This window comes from Aethalodelphis obliquidens, unplaced genomic scaffold (assembly GCF_003676395.1).
Source record: "Aethalodelphis obliquidens isolate GAN/ISIS:26980383/991018 unplaced genomic scaffold, ASM367639v1 scaffold6, whole genome shotgun sequence".
Taxonomy (NCBI): domain Eukaryota; kingdom Metazoa; phylum Chordata; class Mammalia; order Artiodactyla; family Delphinidae; genus Aethalodelphis; species Aethalodelphis obliquidens.
In genome coordinates, this window is record NW_020837950.1 from 28,607,905 (window position 1) to 28,631,274 (window position 23,370).

The 23,370-nt window shown below is 38.3% G+C and overlaps 1 protein-coding gene across 10 annotated transcripts in view; it reads right to left on the reverse strand.

The window, feature by feature from the left end:
• PACRGL (parkin coregulated like) overlaps positions 1-15,028 on the reverse strand; it is a 51,781-nt gene extending 36,753 nt beyond the window's left edge. For 8 of the 10 annotated variants that reach the window (XM_027103244.1, XM_027103242.1, XM_027103241.1 and 5 more), the window contains exons 1-7: positions 14,876-15,028; positions 11,094-11,161; positions 10,831-10,979; positions 8,397-8,464; positions 6,634-6,724; positions 3,750-3,884; positions 3,168-3,275 (exon numbers count right to left, since the gene is read on the reverse strand). In XM_027103244.1, the coding sequence (XP_026959045.1) occupies positions 3,168-3,275; positions 3,750-3,884; positions 6,634-6,724; positions 8,397-8,464; positions 10,831-10,979; positions 11,094-11,145 (603 nt within the window). In that variant the 5' untranslated portion in view covers positions 11,146-11,161; positions 14,876-15,028. Of the gene's footprint in view, positions 1-3,167; positions 3,276-3,749; positions 3,885-6,633; positions 6,725-8,396; positions 8,465-10,830; positions 10,980-11,093; positions 11,162-14,116 lie in introns of all 10 variants that reach the window. The other 2 variants (XM_027103246.1, XM_027103243.1) reach the window with 2 other exon arrangements.
• Between the last annotated feature and the right edge of the window lie 8,342 nt (positions 15,029-23,370).

Below are 23,370 nucleotides of genomic sequence, written 5' to 3' on the forward strand. Positions count from 1 at the left end.
AACACACGTGTTTCCTACAGTTAAAAAAGGAAGACAACAGAACAGAGCATTTACATGAATAACTCGGTTAACAGTGGCAGGCAAAAGAATCAGACTAAAAACCACAAGACCACCTATCACCCCCAGCTATGTCCTGAAGGGGCCTCCTTGGACAGGTGGAGCTCTGGCTAAGAAGGGAGAGAGCACAGGTGAGCGAGAACAAGAGCAAAGAGGGAAAGGGCGCAATTCAGGCCCTCAGGCACAACTCATAGCTGTGTTCTCCCACCAAGTGTCTGCAACACTCACCCAAAGACCTAAACATTTCAGCTACAGCAGGACTTGCTCACGGCTCCACCTTCTGGGGATAAAAATGGAGCCCAGGCAAGAATTCCTCATTGATCAAACACATAAAGCCCCTGTCCTAGAGTAGGTTTCTGGTTCTTCCTCTTCCCAGATCTGTGAGTAACCCCGGCATACTTCCCACCACTGAGCACTGAGGAATGGGTCCTTTCAGCAGGTCATCAAAGGTTAGGGAGGGTCAGAAGAGACACCCAGAAAGATTAAAAATGTGACAAAAGCAACTCTAAAAGAGAGGACAGGCTGGGCTTATCAACATCCTGGGGATGAACAGAAAAGGCACCTCTTATAGATCTTAAGTTTGCTTTCTTCGAGACCATGTTCTCAGGCATGGGAGTGCAGGACAAACAATGAACCACCACCATCAGAACCACCACAGATGCCCATTTACAAAGTACAGATTCTTGGTCCCACCCCATAAATTGCTCTATCAGAATCGCAGGACAAAGGCCCAGGTTCTGCACTTTTAGCAAGATTCCCAGGTGATTTCTTTCTTTCTTCCTTCAAGTTTGAGGATCACTGTCCTAGGGTCAGTGGACAGTCTCTCAGAGTTGAAGCTCAGAAAGGATATGACTTATTTCACATATGAAGAAAATCAGTTGTATATAGGTTCAGTAACTGGTTTTGAAATTCTTTTTCTAGAAGACGAGTCCTTTCTTAAACACCTAATGTAGAAGTTTATGAGACATGAAAGTGGAGCCTTTCTGGCTGAAGGGGGTGGTGGATGAGGGGAGGGGAGGGAGCATCTAGCGCCTCAGTGGTCCTCATGGTATGTAGCTAACAGACCAGGGACAAACCTCCACATGTCCTGTTTCCAAGGATCTCTCCTCTGTGGAATCCCACTGGGGTGTGAAGCCCAGTGTGGTAGCTAGGTCTCCCCAAAGTGTTGCCGCCCCATGAAGGGAAGAGGTCCTTTCAGTCAGTCCTTGTCTTAGGAAAAGCAGAGCTGTGGGCAGGAATGTGACTGACCAAAGATTAATGCTACCGTCCCTTAAAAAAAAAAAGAAAATAGTTTAACTGTTGATCTGGTCTTCTCCCTCCGCCAACACTGGGCAGGAATGGGAGGCTGTTTAGGAAGCTCAACTTCCAGTTGGGGGAAGGATCCTTTTATCTCCATGTCACTTCCTCTTCACCTCATCCTAATTCTCTCAGAGGACGTCCTTGCTACTTATTTCTCCCCCAAACAAAAACCAACCTCCACAGGGACAGGGGGCATATCTGGTTTTGTTCAGCATTATATTCCCTGTGCCTCACATGATACCTGACACAAAATGGGAAGGCAGAGAACAGCAGATTTATGTTGAACTGCTGAATGTTTGAACGAAGCAATCAATCTACAATGAGTCATTCTACATATTACTGTGAAATTCCTGTAGTTAGTCAGCCACAACCCAACCTGCTGACCTGAGGGTGATAAGCAAGGATCTGCCAGGATTCTCCTCCTTCTGTCCTGAGACTCTCCATATGTTAACATTTGAGAGTCTGGTCTCACTCTGTCTTCTCCCCACCAGACCCATGGTGAGACTTTATCTCCTACCATTTCTAACCACAGCACCCCTACTTGCACCACCACCCCTTCTTTCCATAGGCTTAGCCAGGTGGTTCCTGGGGTGTATTAGTCTATCTGCAGTATAAGAAGTTAAAAATACACTTCTAGGATCTCTCAGGTGGATGGGTCCAAGAAAAAAGTGGAACTATGATCAACATAGATGTCTCTGCTCTGAACTACAGAAGGATGCCTGCAGAGAAATTCTAGCTACAGCTTATCCCAGCCAGGACTTTAACCTTTCTTTCAGTGTGTGCAGTAAAGGATTAACTCTGCATAAAGAAAGGCTTGGTCCTTGCCCCTGGCTCCTGGATGGAAACCTTGAAGCTCTTGGAAGGTCCTTCCAGATAAGAATGTCTTTGTTTACCTGGGGCCTTGGGCCACACCAGATAGTCAATGCTAACAAAAGTGATTTAAGTGGGGGCCTCGGGCCACAAGGTAGCAGCTCAACTTCTAGAGGCTGGAGACCAAGGTCAACCAGGCAGGCAGGCGGTGATGCCATGTGACAAACTTCTAATGAGAACCCTGGACACCCAGGCTCAGGTGAGCTTCCCGTGCTGGCAACACTCCATGCATCATGCCAGACGTCACTGCTGGAAAATGCAAGCACTGGCCACACAGCTCCACTGGGAGAGGACAACTGAAGCTCCACACCTGGTCTCTCTCAGCCCTGCTCCATGCACCTCCTCCCTTGGCCGACTTCAATCTGTATCCTTTCACTGTAATAAACTGCAACACTGAATAACAGCTTCTCTGAGTTCCATGAGTCCTTTCAGCAAGTTGTTCAACCTAAGGGTGGTCTTGGGGACCACTTGAACTGCAGAGTACCCCAATATAAGTTTGTGATATGGTTAAACTACTCCTAACAGGAAAATGTCTCATCCTGAATGCTAGAGACTCACTAAAAAACTTACAATGTGAAACAAAGAAAAAGAAAAAAGATGAAAAACATCACTTTGACAATATCCAATTCCACAAGAATACGTATAAGCTCTGCTTATAATTCATAGCCAGTCCACATAGCCATGAAGTCCTCACACTTCATTAATTTTTGTCCATTCAACTTCTGCTTACTTTGATTACAACTCTAAATTTGCTCATGTGGCTGCTTTCCATGTCCACTAGTAAAAATATTTTATGAACAACTAGGTCTGACGTCTATATTTTTTGGTTAGGATGATAAGGTTTTCTTAATGTTTTGAATCATTTTAATGATTAATTTGAAGCCATTACATCAGAAAGAGATACATACAAACAATCCCTACCTCATCTTTTCAGTACTTACACTTGTAAGCAGATGTTTCAGATGGTCATTTAGAGAAGGGCCAACAACGACACTTAACTGTACCAGAGCATTCAATCCTCTTTCAAACACTTCATCATCCAAGTGGACCTGGGGAGGGTTGGGTGGTTAGGGGTGCACAGGCAGGGACAGAAGGAGGGGAGAAGGCAGGATGGGTAAGGAGAAAGGGCAAGCAGGTAGAGAAAAAGAGATTGAACATTCAGTCCTAGAAGATAGTCAACCAAACCCAGAATTTAAAACATAACCTTCAGTACAGGACATCTAGAAGCAAAAACCAAATTTGGCTTGACTGAAACATTAATTAAAATATGTTGTAGCCTACAGAAAGACTGATTTGAGGTTCATTATTTTCTCTAATTACTCAAGATGTCCCTTTTTACCTTTAGTACATCCTCCCAAGGTGTCTTCCAGGAAGTAATCATCTGGCCCTGAATAACAGTGGCCTAATTCTGCACACACATCAAAATCACAGGTAAAGAACAAATTTGCATATAATTTGAAAGAAAAAAAGACATGAAATATTCTAAATGTACCACAGAAAGTCTAAAGGAATAAAGGACATACCAGAGCTGCCTTCAGCACAGGAATCAGTCTAGGAAGCAAAGGCACAGCTTTTTCAAGAGCACCTGTGACCAAAAGTAATTCTCTAAAACCCTCCTTTGACACAAAGGTGTATGGATGTTTAGTCTCCCTCAGACCCTGCCAAAACAAAGACAAAAACATGATTTACTACCCATTTAGTGATGCTAATACCAAAAAAATTAATCCTTACTTGTGTAAGTAAAAATCAAGTTTTATTATTATTGTTTTCCTATTTGTGAAATATAATTTCAGTAATTACAATTTCAATTAAACTAAGAAATCGTGGAACACAGGACATACATGAGGCAGGAGGGATCTCTAACCAAGAAAAGAAGGAAAGTAAAAGAAAAGAATAAGAAAAAAATAAAAGGAACAGGAAAAATCAAAGGAGAAGCAAGGAAAAGTAAAAGAAATAAAGAAAAAGAAAACAGAAAAAAGAAAGGAGGACAGGAGGGAGAGGAAAGAAATAAAAAGAAATAAAGAGAAGGAAAAAAAACCTCACTAGGATACTAAAAACATGTTGTATATACTCCCAAACACTGCCTGAAATCAGAGCAAATTAGTCTAAAATGTATGTTAATAAACTCCACTTTATGAATGCAAAATTACTGGACCCCTTATCTTAAAGGTGATTTTGCAACTTGTTTAATGACTTTCTAAAATATTATATTTCCTTCATATTTAAATACTAAGACAAATCTTATACTATGTCTAAAATGCATTGTAAGATATCAAATGCCATTTTTAACATCAGAATGTCAAACAAAAATATGAAAAAAAAACACTGTAAATCATTTCTTACTATGCCTTTCACCCCAAATGCATTAGGAACAATTAGACAGTAGTCTTTTGATGTAACTGATCACTTTGAGTCAGGATAAAATAGGTAACTTTTTTTAAAAGATAAAACAAAGAAAGATATCTAGAGGGGTGGGATAGGGAGGGTGGGAGGGATACGCAAGAGAGAGGAGATATGGGGATATATGTTTATGTATAACTGATTCGTTTTGTTATACAGCAGAAACTAACACACCATTGTAAAGCAATTATACTCCAATAAAGATGTTAAAAAAAAAAGAAAGAAAGCAATGGCAACATTCCCTCAGTTTGACTAATTATTATTTGGAATAACTATAACCAGCTGCAGGGTCATGCCTAAAAATACTAATTTTCAAACAATTTGTCCTTGAGACCAAACTATCTGCTTCCAAACGGTGATGAAACACTTCTTCTCCTAGATGCTGTCATGCTTTTGAAAACTATGATGCCAAGCACACCAGCACCATTTTGGAACACAGGTTCTATGGTCTTAGGAGCACCCCTATCCTTTTCATTTTAGAGATGAGGAATCTCAGGTCAAGAGGTGAAATGGATTTAAATAGTGGTGGTTCTGTCACTATTTCCTCATTATTAAATGAGTGGAGTTTACCCAGTACACAAATAAAAGCATTGGTGTTTGGAAAACGGGTATTTAAAAGACTGATTTTATGAGGTCTAAACTAAACTCAGAGTCCCTTTGGGGACTCCCCAAGTTAAAGCACTCCCCGTTCCTTGTGATTAGCTAGAGTATGTTTGTAAAGGTATCACTATAGTTTTGATTCATCTAAAATATTGTTTGCTACCATATATAAAAAGTTTAAAAAAGAACTAATGAAATATTAGAACATCTTTAGTTTTCAATACCAAGTTTAAGAGACTAATTAAAATTTAATTTCAAAATAGGCTACCCATAAAAATATACTGCTTATTACACCAAAATACCTTCGGCAAGCTGAGGTACAAATTAAGAAAAGCTGAGACCTAAGAAAATTCGGCAGTCTTCAGTAGTAACTGTTATGTCCATTTAAAAGAGTAAGTATACTTGGAAAACTAAAGGAGGAACTAGAAATTCTAAGGATTCACTATAATTAAGAAATCTCAATCAGCACAATTATCTACTTTTCTGTTTTGGCGCCACCTGGCCCTCCCCACTAGTTTTATAGGAAAAGCAAATGTTTCTTTAAATGAAGAAAAAAAGCTTGAGTTTTTTCTGTGTCATATTTTATTTAGATTACTTATTACTGTATGACTTATCCTAGAGGCACTGCCTATTCAGATTAATACCATCGAAGCTCTTGCTGTCGTTCTTAACATCAACAACAACAAAAATGATCCTTAACTCTTAAAGAAGACAAGTATCTCAAAGGTTAAGTACAACTGGTTAATTCACTTCTCAACTTCTGACTCTAACTCTATACATTTATAAATAATAAAATTCACAGGAGATATCACTGACTCTCTTCAAGCTAATACTATGCCAACTGTTTTCCTGACACAAATGTTAAATAATATAAAGGAACCTATCAGCAGTTTTTCTAAAATCCTCTACAAAAACCATCTCCATGATATTCTACTTAAAATGTACCAGTAGGCAAAAGCCCAGAGAATTCTCCCAAAGAACATTAGGTAGGTAATATCAGTTCCCTAAGAAACATATCATATTAAAGGTGCCTGCTTCTATAAAGAAAGACCAATCAGTAATTGTTATCTGATGCAATGTAAGTTCAAATCAGTGATATTCTCCTGATTGACTAATTCAATTTGATTCCAAGAACTTTTTTTTTAATTAAATATGAATATTTTATCCACTTATCTATAAATACCTGTGCAGATTTCATGTTTCATGTTTAATTTCATGTTTATAAAGCTGTTTAAACAGTTTAATAAACATATACCAATCATAATTAGTTCCTAAGGGAACGTGGTGCTTTAATACTGTTGTTTGGCTTTTATTTCAAAAGTATTTACTGATGAGTTACAAAATAACATTTAACACAATTTAAAAAATTTGTTTTCCATAAACATTTAGGAAAGATAAAGTATTTACCTCAGCTAAAGTAATAAGAAGAGGATCAAATGGAAGCTTTTCAGGAGGACACTCCCACTGTAACCTGTGTTTTACTGAACCATGGACCAATCTAAAATATAAAAGGCAGTGCATGTAACAAGGACAACATATATTAAGCAGTGATTATCTAACATATACATATTCTTTCTAGAACATAATCATATTAGAATTATTTTGTAACATGTAGGAATACTATGACCTTAAATGATGTTACAAAGGCATCTTATAAAGCAATAATTATATATTTATAATCCTACAAATTCCTACTCTTTTAGCAAAATTGTTTGGTGGCAAAACTAAACTCCACATTTGTTTAGCCTACAATTTTGGAGTTCCAGCATGTTGCTATTTGTGTCTTAATGCAAATGTTACAGTTGATATGTTTCAGTTATAATTATAACCAAATAATATAGACAAAACTATAGCAAACCTACCACAAAACATGCAAACAAAATGTGATAATTAGAAACAATGATTTTTTAATAAGTAACATTATTTTTCATATGTAAATCATTTAACCCTAACATGAATAATCTAAAGGCAAGCCAGGTTTTATCCCTGTTAAAGAGAAGAAAACTGAGGCCAGGAAGGTGCAATGGCCCATGCAGGGTAACAAAGAGGCAGCCCCTTGAATTAAAGTCACCGCTGCTGCTGCTTTTTTTCTTTTTAACAGCCTTTATTGAGACATAACCAACACGTAATAAAATGGACATTGTTATACAGTATAGAATTTGGTAAGTTTTGATGTATGAATACACCCATGGAACCATCATCACACTCATGACCGTGAACTTATTCAACACACTCAACTGTTACTTCACGCTCCTTTTGTAATGTTCTCAACTTGACACCTTCTTTTCATAATAGCAAGAAGCCTCGGCAAGACTGTTTTTACATTTTTAGCAATAATAAATTCTCAGAGTGGGGAGGGGGTATAAGACCCTTAAAATAGAGTTTCAATTCAGAATGCAAGTACAAAATAATAACAACAATAAATTAAAGAATGCTTCCTGAGCTTATTTTTCACTCCTAGCCCTCCAAATCTGAAAATACCACTAAAAACTACATTTCTTTAACTTTAGAACAACAAAAAGAATATTTTGATTATTCTTTCCACAATGAAAACAAAATTTTCTATCATCTATAACAGGCTAAAACTGGTTATACTTAGAAGAAATTAATGTTTCTCAGTAGTGAAATCTTAAAATGATATCACTCTATTAGTAACCTGCATCGTCTGCTTTAAAATAGTTTTGATCTCTATCCAAGAGGGCTACAAGAACTGCATCAAAAGTAAACAAAAACAGCTATATTACTCATTAATAAGTATAATTTCAATAAATAAAATTGTAAATCTTTGATTTTTGAAGTATAATTAAAAAAATAATGAAACAATTTCATTAAATTGTCAACTTCCAGTTCACGAACAAAAAAGGATTATTTATTTGAAATTCGCCCAAGGCTATGAATGCTTAAATTGTTTTAGAAACTGGTTCATTCAATTTCTTAAATTATTTGGTGGTTTACTGTACATCTATCAGTAATTCTATTTTGGAATTAAAATGATTTTCTTCAACAATGTCCCAGGATCTATACCACTCCAACAGCCAAAGTATGAATAAGTCACCATTATTTCAACCTCCCTAGTAAATAAATTTTTCAAAACTTTAAACTGAAAACTGTATTGATTTTACTCAATTATTTTGAATAATATAGTCAATTATAACTTGTACTGATCTTACCTGCAAGGAACACCTCCCTTAGAGTAAATAGCTGCAAATGCAGAAGGGGCTCGTGACTGTTCACCAAACTGAAATAAAAAATGACAAGAATACAATAAATATTACTATCACCTCCACTTTGTGATACCTAATCAACTTCAATCCTGTTGCGGTCAGAGGCAGATGGACACCCTGACTTCCAAGCCACCATGCTCATATCAAGTACAACGTCATTCTACTCAGAAAAATGGCTAAGAAAAATGATCAATCCTCTCAATACTGAAACCACAACCACAAACACATTTTGTATATTTCCTTTTACCCTTAAATTGTTTCAGAAGGTTTGAAGGTAGCTGAAACCATATATAAAATAAATATACTATAGGTAAATATTTTTAAATATAAATACTATAAACAAATACAATAAAGATAATAACATCTTTCCACCCCTTCTGCACTGTGACCTTTCAAAGTGAGGACTAAATGGAGAAAAGGTGTACAGGGAAAGTATAATGTGTTTTCAACCTCCCACACATCTCCTACTTCTCCTCCACTCAAATATGCACGGTCTTGGATGGTCAGAGAACCTGTAATTTCTCCAATCTGGTTTTGTGCTTCAATAAAAATCAAAGTCTTAGGATGAACAGGAGTGACAGAGTTGAAGACAGAGCAAGACTCTCACAAACACATGCCCAGATGTGTCTGCTTAGATATATAACTTCACAACTTTCAGTTTTTCTATATAATTATTTTATGACTAAATTAATTCTATATGCACTCTCAAAGATAATTTAAAAGATGATCAATTACAACAGTTAAACAATCGCAGCATACATAATCTCAATGTAAGTGATCAGAGGCTTAAGAATTTAGGCACAGAAAGTAAATATTTTGCCACATGGTACTTTGAACATAATCAAATGAAACATAGCTGTCTAAATTACAAAATATAAACTTACTAATCTATTTTAAAGATACAACTAGCTAAAAAAAACTTTTTAAAGTCACATTCAGTAATTTAAAAATGTACATAAAAGTCTAAGTTTAGAACGAACCCTTTTTGCTCTGGAAAAACACATATGTTTTAAGTAAAAATACATAAATGACATTTCATTAAAATATAATATTATAATAAAAGATTAATTTACAAAGCTCAACCTATGTTCTGTGTGACAATTCACAGCAATACTAACGTTTCATTTATCTAATTATAATTCCTGCTAAGAAAAATGTAAGTCTTAAAAACTGTGTATACATCAGTGAGTTCTCAAAAAGTGAATATACCTGTGTACCAACACTCAGGTGGAAAACCTGAATGTTACCGGTGCCTCTTTCCAACCCCTTCCCACCTTTTCTCCCAAAGGTAACCACTATCCCGACTTCCAACTGATTTGCTTTGGATCAGGAGTTTTTACATATCTTAAGACATGCTCTTTTCTAATATAACCTATTCTCAAGTCAAATCATTAAATTATTTCCCAAAGCTTTTCTTAATTTTTAATAAAATTTAGACTAGGGCCACTAAATATTACTAAAGTTTTTCTTTAAAGAAAGGGAGAAAATTGAAGTGTCACCATAAACTCCCTCAACGAAATATGAGAAAAGGAAGCAAGAGCACAGAGATATCAGGGCATTTTTCACGTGTTTGATTTCCTTGACACTGCAAATTACAGAAAGAAGTGAAGGAACATAGAAGCTTAAACTATTTTCCATTTTCCTTTTATAAAGTCAGAAAATCTCCCTCTTCCCTTGGATAGTTCATTGTATCCTTACTTAAGTATCTGCCATATTTTACCTGCCATCAAAGTCCATGTCTCAGCCACTCTCATAATCCCCTTTAAAGGCTGAAACCATTATCACCTTACCCTATGTAAGGCTGGGCCAGACACCATCTGGTGTTGGAGCACAAATGTGTTCACTTTTTGGATAAACTGATCTAGAAACTTACAATTACCCACATTTATGTACATGACTCTTATGTTTGCTAAATGTGATTAAATTGCTGTGAGAAGGCAAAAGAAAACTAGGGCTGTAGTTAAGAGTTCTAGTGGAGCTCATTTATAGATGACAGACAAACGGTCAGAGACTTTATGCAACTACAGAAGCATGTAATTCATCCTGTGGCAATTGAATACAAGTTTACTCATTGATATTAGGAAGTACAATAACCATAGTAAAGTAAAAAAAAAGAAAGCTGATAATGCAATTTATTTTATACTCTACAATACTCATCCATGAATGTGATAGGATATACCAAAGCTGGTTTTTACTTTACACCGTCTCACTTCCACACTCACATCATTATCTCCATTCTTCATCATGATTACCATATGCCTTCCTTCACCACTAGCTTAAAACTAACAAACAAAAGAACTTGGGATAGCATTCAGAATGGCTCAATAAAATGTCTACTACTTTGGAAATCTACTGAGTCAGGAATCTCTTTGGTACCTACAGGGTTAATTGTTTTAGGGTTAAGTTTATGACTTGGTCGAGGATGTCTTGCAGATTCTGGAGAACTGGTTGACAGGGAGGATTTCCTTTGTTGAACTGTAGTCCTATGTTTTATTTGTGCACTTGATGATGTCCTTTGATCACAGTTATCTGGAAGAAACAATGTCAACAAGGAAGAGGTGAAAGCTCATCCTGCATCCATCAGTATAACAGAATGTGTCATTAACAAAATTTACCTCTTCATTTAAAAGCAACATTCTGTACCTGTCACTCTGTTTCTTAACTGTACGTCTCTATGGCACTCGGATTTCTGCATTGCTTCTCTTTTGCTCCTGCAGTCAAATGAAACTTGATTTCAACTTTTTTGGGGAGAAGGATTCATTAACAATATAAAGACCAAACAGAACAGAGTAGGAAATACAGTAAAAGAGCCACAAAATAGATATGGTATGGAACAAAATACCTGAAAGACCAATAAGAACATATGAAATTATATCAACTTCAATATCGATAACAGTAAACTAAAAACCATCTGTAAGAAAGTAAGATGTATAAAAATATGCATTTTTCCATTCAAACAGTCAAAATATACGTTTAGAAACTCAATTGTAATCCTCTGGCTATATTCAGAAAATGCAGACCAGATTTCTGGAAAAAGTGGTTGGCATGTCCCATATTGTCTTCACCTTCTCTGGCCTCCATATTTCCAAAGTTCCAAATGTTAACATCTGCATAACAAGTCCTACTTTTCCAGTGACAAAATGAACTCTCCTACTAAATGTACCATAAGTTCCCTAAATTGAACGTAACCAAAACTGAAGTTATCACACTGAAGTTTTGAACCTCTTGGTAATTCAAGGTACAACCAGTTTTCTGGTCCCTCAGGCTGAAAAATTTAGGATCTCTGTTGTCTCCTTTTCTTCCGTTTCCTACACTCAACCCTACAGATGTGATCAGTGTGGTGTGACAAGGTAGGAGCTTTGGGCTCAGATCTGGGTCTGCATCTCATCTCTACCAATTATATGTTTAAGAATTTAAGCAGATTATTTAAACTCTCTGAGCCTTGACTTCTTGACCTATGAAAATGGGGGAAATAATACAAACCTATCAAGGCTGCTACTGAAGGTTAAATAAGGTAATATATAAAGTTGCTTATCCAGTGAATAGTAGTTCACTTCTCCCTCTTTCACAATTCCCTCTTTTCTGCTAATGGGAGAGCTCTCATTCATAGCCCTTGATTCCCTGCCTAATCAAATTATTTCAAGGAATCTTCCACCACAACACTCAGACTCATACACTCAACTGCCTGCTGGTATTTCTAGGTCTAGCTCCAATCCCAAGTGCCATGCAGCCTTTCCTGATCTTCTGTTTCTCGAATGTCCACATCCATAGCACTCTGATTTATGCACTGCTTCCTTCTTCTTATTTCTGATTACTCCATTCCCCCATTTATATGACACTGCAATTATTCTTCCATTAGAGCACTTCCCACTTTAAGTCTTTAATTATTTTTCTAAAAGATCTGTAAGATCTTCTCTTAAGGCAACACAGGTGAAGTCTTCTTCCACTTCCAAATGACAGCTTTTCAAATATTTGAAGACACGGGTCATAACTCCTTAGTTTTCTCTTCTTCAGGATGAATGCTGATGCCTTCTTAAATGAGTACTAACATGAGATTATTTTAATTCACTTGACAAATTAGAAATCTTCACAAGGACAAAGCTCCATGTAATAACATTCAGCCCCCAAATATTTCAAATACGATGTGACCAAAGTACCTTGTGAAGATAAACTAAATGTTAAGATTATTTCTGTACACAGAATAATTTTAAATTTCAACGTTCTTGATTTAATACACTGATCTAATTTTCTCATCCTACTACCAGCAGATGAGTTACTTCCCAATATTACACTTCACATTCATCCCCAAGGCATTTTCTAGAAATATGGTAATTAGCTCATTAAATTTGTCAGATAATATTCTAAGATAAGCTAAGGCAGGCTTTAATTACGTCAACCTAATACTGCACTTCAGTGATTATTCAACAAGTATTTACTGTTGCACCTGGTCTCTGTTTTGAGAACTCCTGATGGGGAACAATATGATCTAAGTTTCTGTTTAATAAAAAAAAAAAATCTGTGTCAAGGAAACTTGAGTTTCCTCAAGTCTATAACTGGGGATAATTACAGTAACTAGCTACTCTAAAAGTAGATGAAGACTTTAGAAAAGTGGTTGGCACATAGTAAGTACTATATGAGTTTAGCTATTGTCATTTTCTTTATAATGGTACAAAATGTTTTTAGTATTACTAATAATAGTGGGGGTCAATGTAACTAAATTATGTCTTCTCCTTTTTGAAAAAATTGGTTTAATACTTGTGCTATCAATTTGAAGACCTGATTTAAATTCAGTTTTTTTTTTTTCTGGTTGTAAATTGTAATAGCTGTCATATCTGAAAAAGATGCATCACAAAGATACCTACTTACAAACAGAAAAATAGCATTGTTCACCACGTCAAATCATGATGCACATTTTTCAATATTACCTTCCAATTCTGCAAAAGTTGTTGTTAGAATGACTCAATTTCTATCTATCTCCTTTTATGTCACATAGCTGTTTCTGTAAGGCACTAACACGAAAGTGCTACGTTATATTTTGAATACGTTCAAAAAGCCACTGAAACTCTTCACTTGACAAACATGTTAGAAAGTTGAGCTTCCAAAGGTTTTAAGTATACAGGACAGTTTTTATGTATAATACAATTATGTAATTTTCAGCAACAATATCAAAACATACACACACACAATGATGCAAACATTTCTCTGTCTACTTCCAAAACACCCTGTTAGTTTCTTTCCAAAACAATTAGCTTTTCAGTTACTGTTAAAAGTATCACCCTTTACTTTACAGACAAATGAAGTGTACTCAATTTTTAAAAATAATATCCACCTCACAGCATACCACTGACAGCAAACCCAGAGCATAAGTTGTTTGTAAAGGGAAAAAAGCTTAATTCATCTTACACTAAATTATTTTGAGTGCTTTTTGGTTAAATAACATGTGGGGTGATGTAAAGGGTTAATGGTGGGAGGAAGTGAAAAAGTAAGAACTATTTTGTGTTCTAAATATTGCAACAGACACCCCTCAATCTTTTACAAAACAATATATAAATCCTAAATAGACACTAAAATCCATAAATCCACTTAACCCCATCACCTAAACTATGTCACAGTATCAGAGAGCAAACAAACCAAGGAGGCCCCCACTGTGGACCCCTCATTTTTACCTTAGGTTTCCTTAGATGCTGCAGGTCATCTACAAGGGATTATAGGCCTCTGGGTCAATGCCAGGAAAGCGTACTCTTTTTTCATTGTTTTGGACAGTTCATATAACCTATTTCTTTTCCCACATGCATTTTCTTCTCGCACTTGGCTTTGACACCACTGCACTAAACTATCTGGCAAATTCTCAGAGGCAGAGGCCACTTTTTTTTCCCCTACTCTCTAATCTGGTGTTTGGGAAGTTCCAAAAGTGTAATAGGAGCCCCACAAAAGAAGATGAGCTCCATCTCTAAAACTCCTTCAAATTCCAAAGAACAGCGACACAGCCCAATATTCACCTATCCCAATCCTTTTCACCATAAAGTACTGTAAATCCAAAGAGCCAGTATTAAGGGTCTTAATATCTTTCCATTTTCCTAGCCTCTCCGCCTCCAACACCACACATTTCCAAATACCTAAGACCAGTTCAGAGCCGGGATGTTGTCAAAGTTAGAAAATGAGAAGGACATGGAGAGAAAAAAATGGAGAGAAAGCTGGGGTTTTTTTTGTTATTTTAAGAAGGTCGGGGAGAGTGGGAGAAAGGCGGCCAGTTTCAAATAAGGCCGACAAGGCAACTCTCGGTCAAAGCCCGACCAGGAAGGGCGAGCTCTTGGCGCTCAACATCTCCAGGCTCCTTAGCAACGTGGTCCGGCGGCCATAGCAACAGGCCAGAGAGGAAGTCTCCTGCTCCGAGAGAATGCGGGCGGCACCACGGATTCCCGCACCTGCGCCGGTCACGGCTCCAAAGACCCGTTCCTACCGCGCCTCTCTCCCGCCGCGGTCTGTACACCAGCCGCCACCCCACGTGGGGCTTTTGCCCAGCGCCCGCTGGGCCAACAGCTACAGGTCCCGCCGCCGGCCGCTGGGGACCCGGAAATGAGGTTTCGCAGCATTCCCGGATCTCGCGGCGCCGTGCAGTGACATCAGACGCACGCCGCGTCCGCTAAGCCAATAGCAGGGAGATCGCAGAGGCTCGCCAGGCGGGAAAGGGTTGCCTTGGCAACGAGGCGCTGGGTGTTGAAAGGGAAGCTCGCGAGTCAGGAGCTCTGTCTCCGCGGACAAAGGGGCTCCTGGTGGAGGGTATTTTAGGAACAAGAGAGCCAAGGAGCAGAGGAGAGCACAGGTTCCTTGTACCTGCGCCGCACCCTCTCCGCAGTCCGTGTATTTAACTCGTATGTTTTTCTCTCACTCTTAACTCGATGTTCTCCAAGTATCTTGCCCTAAACCCTCTGAGAGCTGAGGACCACCGTGAACTCCCGCCCCAGACTCTTCTGCGGAGAGAGCCATCTGCCTGCCCATCTGTGGAATTTCCTTCCTGTCATATCTTACTATATGCTGTTGCAGTCAACTACATAATACATACATATATTTTTTTAAAGTGTGTTTTTGTACTCCAGATTATTTTAATAAAACGGATACTGCGGGAAAATGCATGTACCCTGGCAATTGCAACCAAAAGCAGTTTGGGTTGTCATAGTAAAAAACCCAAGCCCTTTCAGACCTGTCCACTGTGTTCCTTTCTAGTGTCCTCTTCTGTTGTCAAGCCATGGTCTTAACTTTTCGCTCAGGTAATAGCTAACTAGACAGTTGGCATCGTCTGAACACTGCAGGCAGTGTAATCCTTCCCTGCCCTTGTAGCGCCATTCTTTGTACCTGAATTGCTGCCTCAGAAGCATCTTCACTAGGCTGTGAGTTTCTTCAGGACAAGGACTGTACCTTTTTCCATTTTGTTTCTCCAGCTTCTAGCACAGAGTGGGGACTCAGGAAATACTCTTTAAGTAAATGCAATGAACGAATGAATTCCATGTGTATCTAATTTCGCTAATGTTCTGTGAACCTTGCATACAAGTCTATCTTAACTTCTAAATTTCATTATATTGTATTTACCTATCTTCTCCACTAGACTGAAATTGTTTCCATTACTTTTCTATCTCCAATATCTAGGCCAATGCATGTTTAAGTAATTTTTTAAGAAAAAAAAATCCTATTTCTTAGCTATTATCACCTTATAATCTCTCTTCTCCAGTTTCTCCAAGACTTATTGTATCACCTTCTCCCCTTCTTCACTCCTAGCCTCTACAATGGCAGACTTGGCAGCACCTAGCTAATGACCTTTTAGCCCCTCTGCCTGGAAAGTAAGAATAATCCGTGTTCAATACTGCAGAGAAGTGAAGAGCACATGTTCTGAAGTTAGGCTGTGTAGGTTGGAAACCCAGCTCCTTTGCTTCTCAGCTGTGAGGTCTTCTGCAAGTCATTTAACCCCTCTTAGCCTTAATTTCCTCATCATAACAGGGTTCTTGTAAGACTTTCTACTTCATTTTAGAAAAATTAAAAAACAACAACAACAGAAAAAACAGGTCCACTGGCTTTGTGACTTGGTCTGGATATTATGCAGTAAATGGTGGATACTTTCTTGGACATAGTAATTTGAGAAGGCTGTGAGACATCCAGGTGTAGTTGCCCAGAAGGCAGATATGCCCATCTAGAGTGGAGGGGCAAGAGCTGGGTGAACTGTGGATTTTAAAGTCATCAGCACATGTGTTACAGACCAGGGTTCTTGGCCTCCTTAATCAATAGAAATTGATAAGAGGCCAGACAAGAAATTCACACAAGTCTTTGTTGGGGTTCCTGCTGCAGCAGGAGGGAGCGAGAACATGTAACAGTTTCCCTTGCTCACTCCCTGAGGGGAGTGAACTTGTTCCTTACACAGGATGAGGGTAAGGGGTGGGTCTGTTAGGGGCAGGGGTGGTTTAGATGGCCTGTCCATCCCCCTTGGTTGGTGCTGTGTGGGTTTTTGGTCTTTTTGTATCTTTTCGTCCATAATTTGCCCCAACTGTGCACACATGCAGTTATTTTTAGTCCCTTATAGTTTCTTTGTATTTTGTTGCTGGAGGAGACGTTTGTCCAGGTGCAAGCACTGCAGCAAAGGGTCCCAGGCGCCAGGTCCCAGCCTGTCTCATATACACAGTAAGTGAGGAGTAGATGAGGTGCTCCAGGGAGAGCATGCAGTGTGTGAGAAACAGAGAGCTGGTAGTGAACTTCTGTCTCCTAATTCTGTCCTGGTTCCAAGGTTTAATTTTTCAAGGTTCTTTTTTTGGAGAGAGAGAGGGAGAAGGGGAGGAAGGCTGACCTATGTGTTCAGCAATATGACAAATAATATAAAAAGACAGAATGTGCCATATATAATCTCCCCTGTGTCCCTACAGATTTACTCTATACCCTTCTCCACCCTGCTGTATACTCTGGAAAGCTGATCTGTGTGGCCTGGCATCAGCAAAGCCCCCATGCCCTGTGGGTTGCATTTGGGACCGTTCGGAGGGTGGGGAGGGCAAGTAATGATTGGGGATGATTAGTTGGTCTGTAATTTGTACAAAAAGGAACAGAGTTTCTTTAAAGTAATTAAGACAAGCCAATAATACCTCTGATATTTTCTTTAAAATGCTTGGTGACTAAATACATGTAGTTAAGAAAAATTCACAAGTGAAATATGAATCAAAAGACACTGTCTCTTTGCACTCAGATCTGGACCTTGACTCTGAATTATGACTTATTCTTCCAAATCTTCCAAATAATGACTGATCATTGAACTTGGTTTTGGAAACTTCAAAGCCAAAAATTTGACTTTTGTCAGTTTCTTTTTATGATGACATCCCCCTTCCTGAGGCAACAAGCATAAAATACTATAGCTGAAGATACTACTTTTGCAGAAACATTTTTTATTATATTAGTTTATAACCCATTTTGGGATCTTTTATAGGATATTTTTTGTTCCAAGGTGCAAGTCAGGATAATATACCATGTAAAGAGTTTTTCATCCCACTTAGTTCAAATATAGCCTATTAAATTGAAGGCTAGAGATAGACAGGAAAGGAATGGGTTTCTCATATGTCTATTAGAAAGTAGAAAATTAACCACAATTAAATCAGTTCATTAAGTCCTAGGTAATTAATTCTTGTTCCGCTGATCTTGGGTTAATGATTCTTCTTTCATAAAATCATTTGCAACAGGGCTAAAAGAAATGGAAAGCCTTAGCTTTCTCTACCCTCTGACAGGTGTCCGTGGTGATGATGTCAGGTTATAATGGAAAACCTGTTCACACCACTTCATTCTCTATAACGTCAATGGTTAAGACTATCTGGTACAGTCTTTTGCTGAGGCAATTGTTTTGTTTGTTTGTTTTGGACTTTTGACTTAATTTCTGATCCGTGGCTTGTGGAGGTATCTTTATGTTCTCGCTACTCATGGTGTGGTTCTCAGATCATCATCATCATCATCTAGGCGCTCGTTAGAAATAAAGAATCTCAGGCCCCACCCCAGGTCTACTGAATCAGACTTTGCATTTCACCAAGATTCCCCAGATGAGGAAATGTACTTTACAGCTTAAAAAGCATTGATTTAGGCATGGGTGAGGGAGAAGCAGAAACTGCCTCTTGATGATTAAAAGTGTTTCCTCTTAAAGTATTATAAAACCCACAACACTGGAGTGAAGGAGAATGGAAATCTTCACTGAGGTACAATGCATAATAATTTTATAGTGATTTAGTCAAATATTACACTGAGGGTAAGAACATATTATGAACATTCAGGCTGCTATGGGTTGAATTTTATCCCGTCAAAATTTATATGTTGAAATACTAACCCCCAGTACCTCAGAATGTGATCATATTTGGAAATAGGGTTGTTGAAGATGTAATTATGTAAGAGGAGGTCAGGCTGGAGTAAGGTGGGCCCCTAATCCAATATTTCTGGTGTCCTTATAAAAAGAGGAAATTTGGACACAGATATACACACAAGGAGAACACCACGTGAAGATGAAGGTAGAGACTGGGTGGTTCAGCAGAAGCCAAGAAACACCAAAGATTTCTAGCAAACTACTAGAAGCTAGGAGAGAGGCATGGAACAGATTCTCCCTCAAGGCCTCAGAAAGATCCACCCTGCTGACACCTTGATTTATACCAGGGATATATCAACTCTCCAGCCCTCTGTCATAATTTAGTCTACAAGAACCTTGATCACCTTTCCCTTCCACAAGGTATCACACTGATCTATTACATTGATATCATTATACTGATTGGACCTAATGAACAAAAAAGTAGCAAACTACTTTAAGCTTATTGGGAAGGCATTTGCTTGTCAGAGTGCAGGAAATTAACCTAAATAAAATGCACGGGCCTCCACGTCTGTGAAATTTCTAGGGATTCAGTAGCATGGGACATGTTGAGATATTCCTTCTAAGGTAAAGGGTAAGTTGTATCTAACCCCTCTTCCAACACCAAAATAGGCACAATGCCCACTGGGCCTCTTTGCATTTTGAAGGCAGCTTATTTGTCATTTGCATGTGTTACTCTAAACCATTTACTGAGTGAACTGAAAAGCTGCGAGTTTTGAGGGGGGCCCAGAACAAGAGAAGGCTCTGCAACTGGTCCAGGCTGCCTTGTGGGCCATTCTGCTACTTGGGCCACATGATCTCACAGATCCAATGTGCTTGAAGTGTTGGTGCCAGATAAAGATGCTGTTTAGAACCTCTGACCTAATGCAATCATTTGATTGATGTGAATAATAAGCAGGTTTTAAAACTTTTCCAAATTCTCCCTTATTCTTTATTTTTCCCTCTGCACACTTCACCTGATGCGATGGTTCATCTTGTCTCTCAATTGGCTGGGCCACAATATCTATGTGTATGGTCAATCAGTATTCTGGGTGTTTCTGTAAAGATGATTTTGGATGAGATTAACATTTATATTAGTGGACTTTGAGTAAAGCAGATTGCTCTCTATAATGTGGGTGGGCCTCGTCCAATCAGTTGAAGGCCCCAGTAGAATAGAAGAATGACCTCCCCTGAGCAAGAGGAAATTCTGTGGTCAACAGTCTTTGGACTTGAACTGCAACATGGATCTCTCCAGCCTGCTAGTCCACCCAGCAGATTTTAATCTTGCTAGTCTCCAAAACTGCGTCAGCCAAGTTCTTAAAATAAATATTTCTATATATTAACACATCCTGTGCGTTCTGTCTCTTTGGAGAATAATACAGTAGATTTCTCCATGCTGTGGAGTAATTTCTAGTTGCCCAACAGAGCAGCTTTGAAAAGCATTACCAAAGATCTGTAAAATAGTTACTCTGTGATCCAAATCTCTAGCTCTCAACTCCACAAACTCAAAAATACTTGCTGTGTGTTGAGAGGCACTGTGTCGAATTTCGTCCCTAGATCCCACATTGGTTTAAAGAAAGAGATCAGTGCTGGAATAAATTGAGTAAGTTCAAAGAACAGAGTGAAGACAAATAAGCAAGTTAGCTTCATCAGTGATGTCTATATATTTTCTAATTAACGTCAAATACATTTAGGATGAAACTTTCTTGAATAGCTGTCTTGGCTGAGAAGATAACCAGATAATTGATAAATCTTGGGTTTACTGTTTGCTCCACATAATCTTACCTGACTTGCTATGGTTGAGCTATGAATAGTGGAGTTAAAATAAACTTAAATTTAATGTGTTTATTATACATTAGAACTTTCATTCAAATTTTTTAAAGAATGAAAATATTTTAAAATACTAGATGGTGGGATGAATTGGGAGATTGGGATTGACATATATACACTAATATGTATAAATGGATAACTAATAAGAACCTGCTGTATAAAAAGTAAATAAAATTTTAAATTTAAAAAATAAAATAAAATACTAGATAAAATACCACCAGCATTTATTCATTTCTCTAGTATGCTGCAGGGAAAGGAAGATCCAAAAACGCTGATTAAATTTTAACTTTTAGACACTAGATGGTGCTGACTAACCATCTCTCTCTTTCTCTCTCTCATTTTTTTGCCTTCATAGCCTTCAACCCCAGTTAACGTTTTCTATTGTCAGCTGGCAAACTGAAGAGAGGAAGAAATATAAAGGCTATTTACTGAAAATGTTGAACAAGATAGAGGTTTATTAATGGAGAACCAAACACATATTGTAATTCAGTTGCCGGCAAAATTATTTTCTTTATTGTCATATATCTGTATGGTTAAAAGCAGGAAATAAGACCAGCACTGAAAGGTGGACAAAAAATATGGTCTGGCTAAGTGCAATCAGCATTGACTGGGAGTGCTTATCTTGACCAAATAATGTGGAGGGAAATGACTGTAACATAATACATCTGCGGAGCAGCTCTGAAAAACTGTTTTTGACCACACATAATAGACCATTTGCCTTTTCATCATTCCTGCACCCAAGAACACTAGTAGGGCTTGCAAATGTTAGAAAAGATTCTTTCTCTGGAGAACTTAACCTGAAAATAAAGAGAAAAGGTCCCTGTAAGAAATTTTCTTGGAGGCCCAGTAGTTGACTTGTATCACTGCTTGGCCCTTTGGATTCTATTTACCACTAGGCTTGTCTAGCCTGTATAAATCATTCAGTGTGGTATATAATGTTCTTTCAGTGATGGTCTGATTACAAAGTAGAGCTAAGATTAGAAATCAAGTGAGACATGAATAATACTACCTACTAGTTTTAAAAACATTTTCAGAGGCAAAATTCTGAAGTTAAAATGCTCCAAGATCTTTGATAAGATAAATGGTGAAGATTTGCAGAATATCAATAATGAAGCAATCCACAGAACATTGTAGGCCTTCCTCCCTGAAAGCCTAGACTAGGGAATATTAAAAATCACAAATGTTGAGCAAGGTATTTTGGGGCCTTAAAAACATGTTGAAGCAACAAGGGAAGAAAGTATTAACGTTCAATAGAGTGCTTCTCCAAAGGGAAAGAGGCAATAAACAAGGTTAAATTTAACAGCATCTGAAGTATTTATCAGTAATTTTAGAGACAGGCTAAGGAAGATCACCTTTAACAACCAAAGCTAGCATAATGGCCCAAATCAGGGCAGCCCCCAGCCCTTCAGCCTTCTTCCTGCTTCCTTTCAGGGCTGGAGTCAATCTATTACCAAGGTTGTTGCTCCAGAATCAAACCCATGTGCCTCCCTCAAATAGAAACCAACTACTCTTAGCAAAGTTTCGGGAGGAAGCAGCAAAGAGAAAAAAACAAGAACATGTTAGAGCCAGCTGGGCCCAAGATGGCAGGAGATTCCACTTCCAGTAGACCTTGAGCCTCACTATACACTCATTGTAATACATTAGCATATGCTAAATGACACACCCACCAGCACCAGGACAGTTGACAATTGCCATGACAACAACCAGTACAGCCCATACTAGGACTGAAAAAGAGAGCTGCAACTATTCCAGGTCCAAACCATGCCCCAGTACTCAGATAACTCATGAATATTCTTCCCATTCTTTCCAAATCCCTCCCTTTTACTTCTACCCTCCTATATATTTGCTGTCTCCTCTCAAATTGGGTTGAGAAGTTGATTTGCAAACTAGGTTCCAGCTCCTCCATTCTTTGGCCATTGAATAGAGCTCATGCTGTTCCAGTCTCAGTATCGGTTTCCTTATTGGCTGTGTAAGTTGGAAAAAGAACCTCCCTGGCTGAGACAGGGGGTCTTGGGACAGGCTAGGACCCTGGCACAGGTCTGGTCAACCAGTTTGGTAACAAATACTCAGGATATCTGGGGAGCCAAACTTTCAAAATATGTTAGGGGACTATAATCCTCCAGGGCACAGCCCCATCCTATTTTTATTTATGAATAAGCATTTCTGAGGCTTCCTTCTCTTCAGAGTGATGAACTCACAGCCCTCTTTGAGGTCACGATGAAGGATATAAGTATATACACATCGGGTGCTGTTCTCCAGATGCCAAGTCTCTCTCCAGGTAGTAATTAGGAAGGAGTTTTACAGAACATTTAGTAATGGTGCCCTGGGAGTCTGAAAGAGTTAATTTCTCTCTTTAGACAAGTACTACCAAAGGGTTACTTCTGGGAGGAAATCTATTTTATTCTGTTCATAAAAGAGACGGAGCTGCAAGCTGAAGTGCGGTGGGGTCAGACGTGCATTGTTAATATCTTTAAAAACAGAAAAGAAGAGGATTCAAGGGACCTCAATAAATCAAAGAAAAGACCTTTTAAAAATAGTGATAAGCGCCAGATGGCACACATAGAAATCAATACTCTGAGTCCTTTAGGGACTGGTTTAATTGTTTCAGGTCCCATGTAGCATCTGACACAGAGATTTGCACTTAGTGGGTGCCTAGTTAATATTTTCTGAATTAGATTGAATTGGGCACAAGTATACACACACACACACACACACACACACACACACACACACACACACACA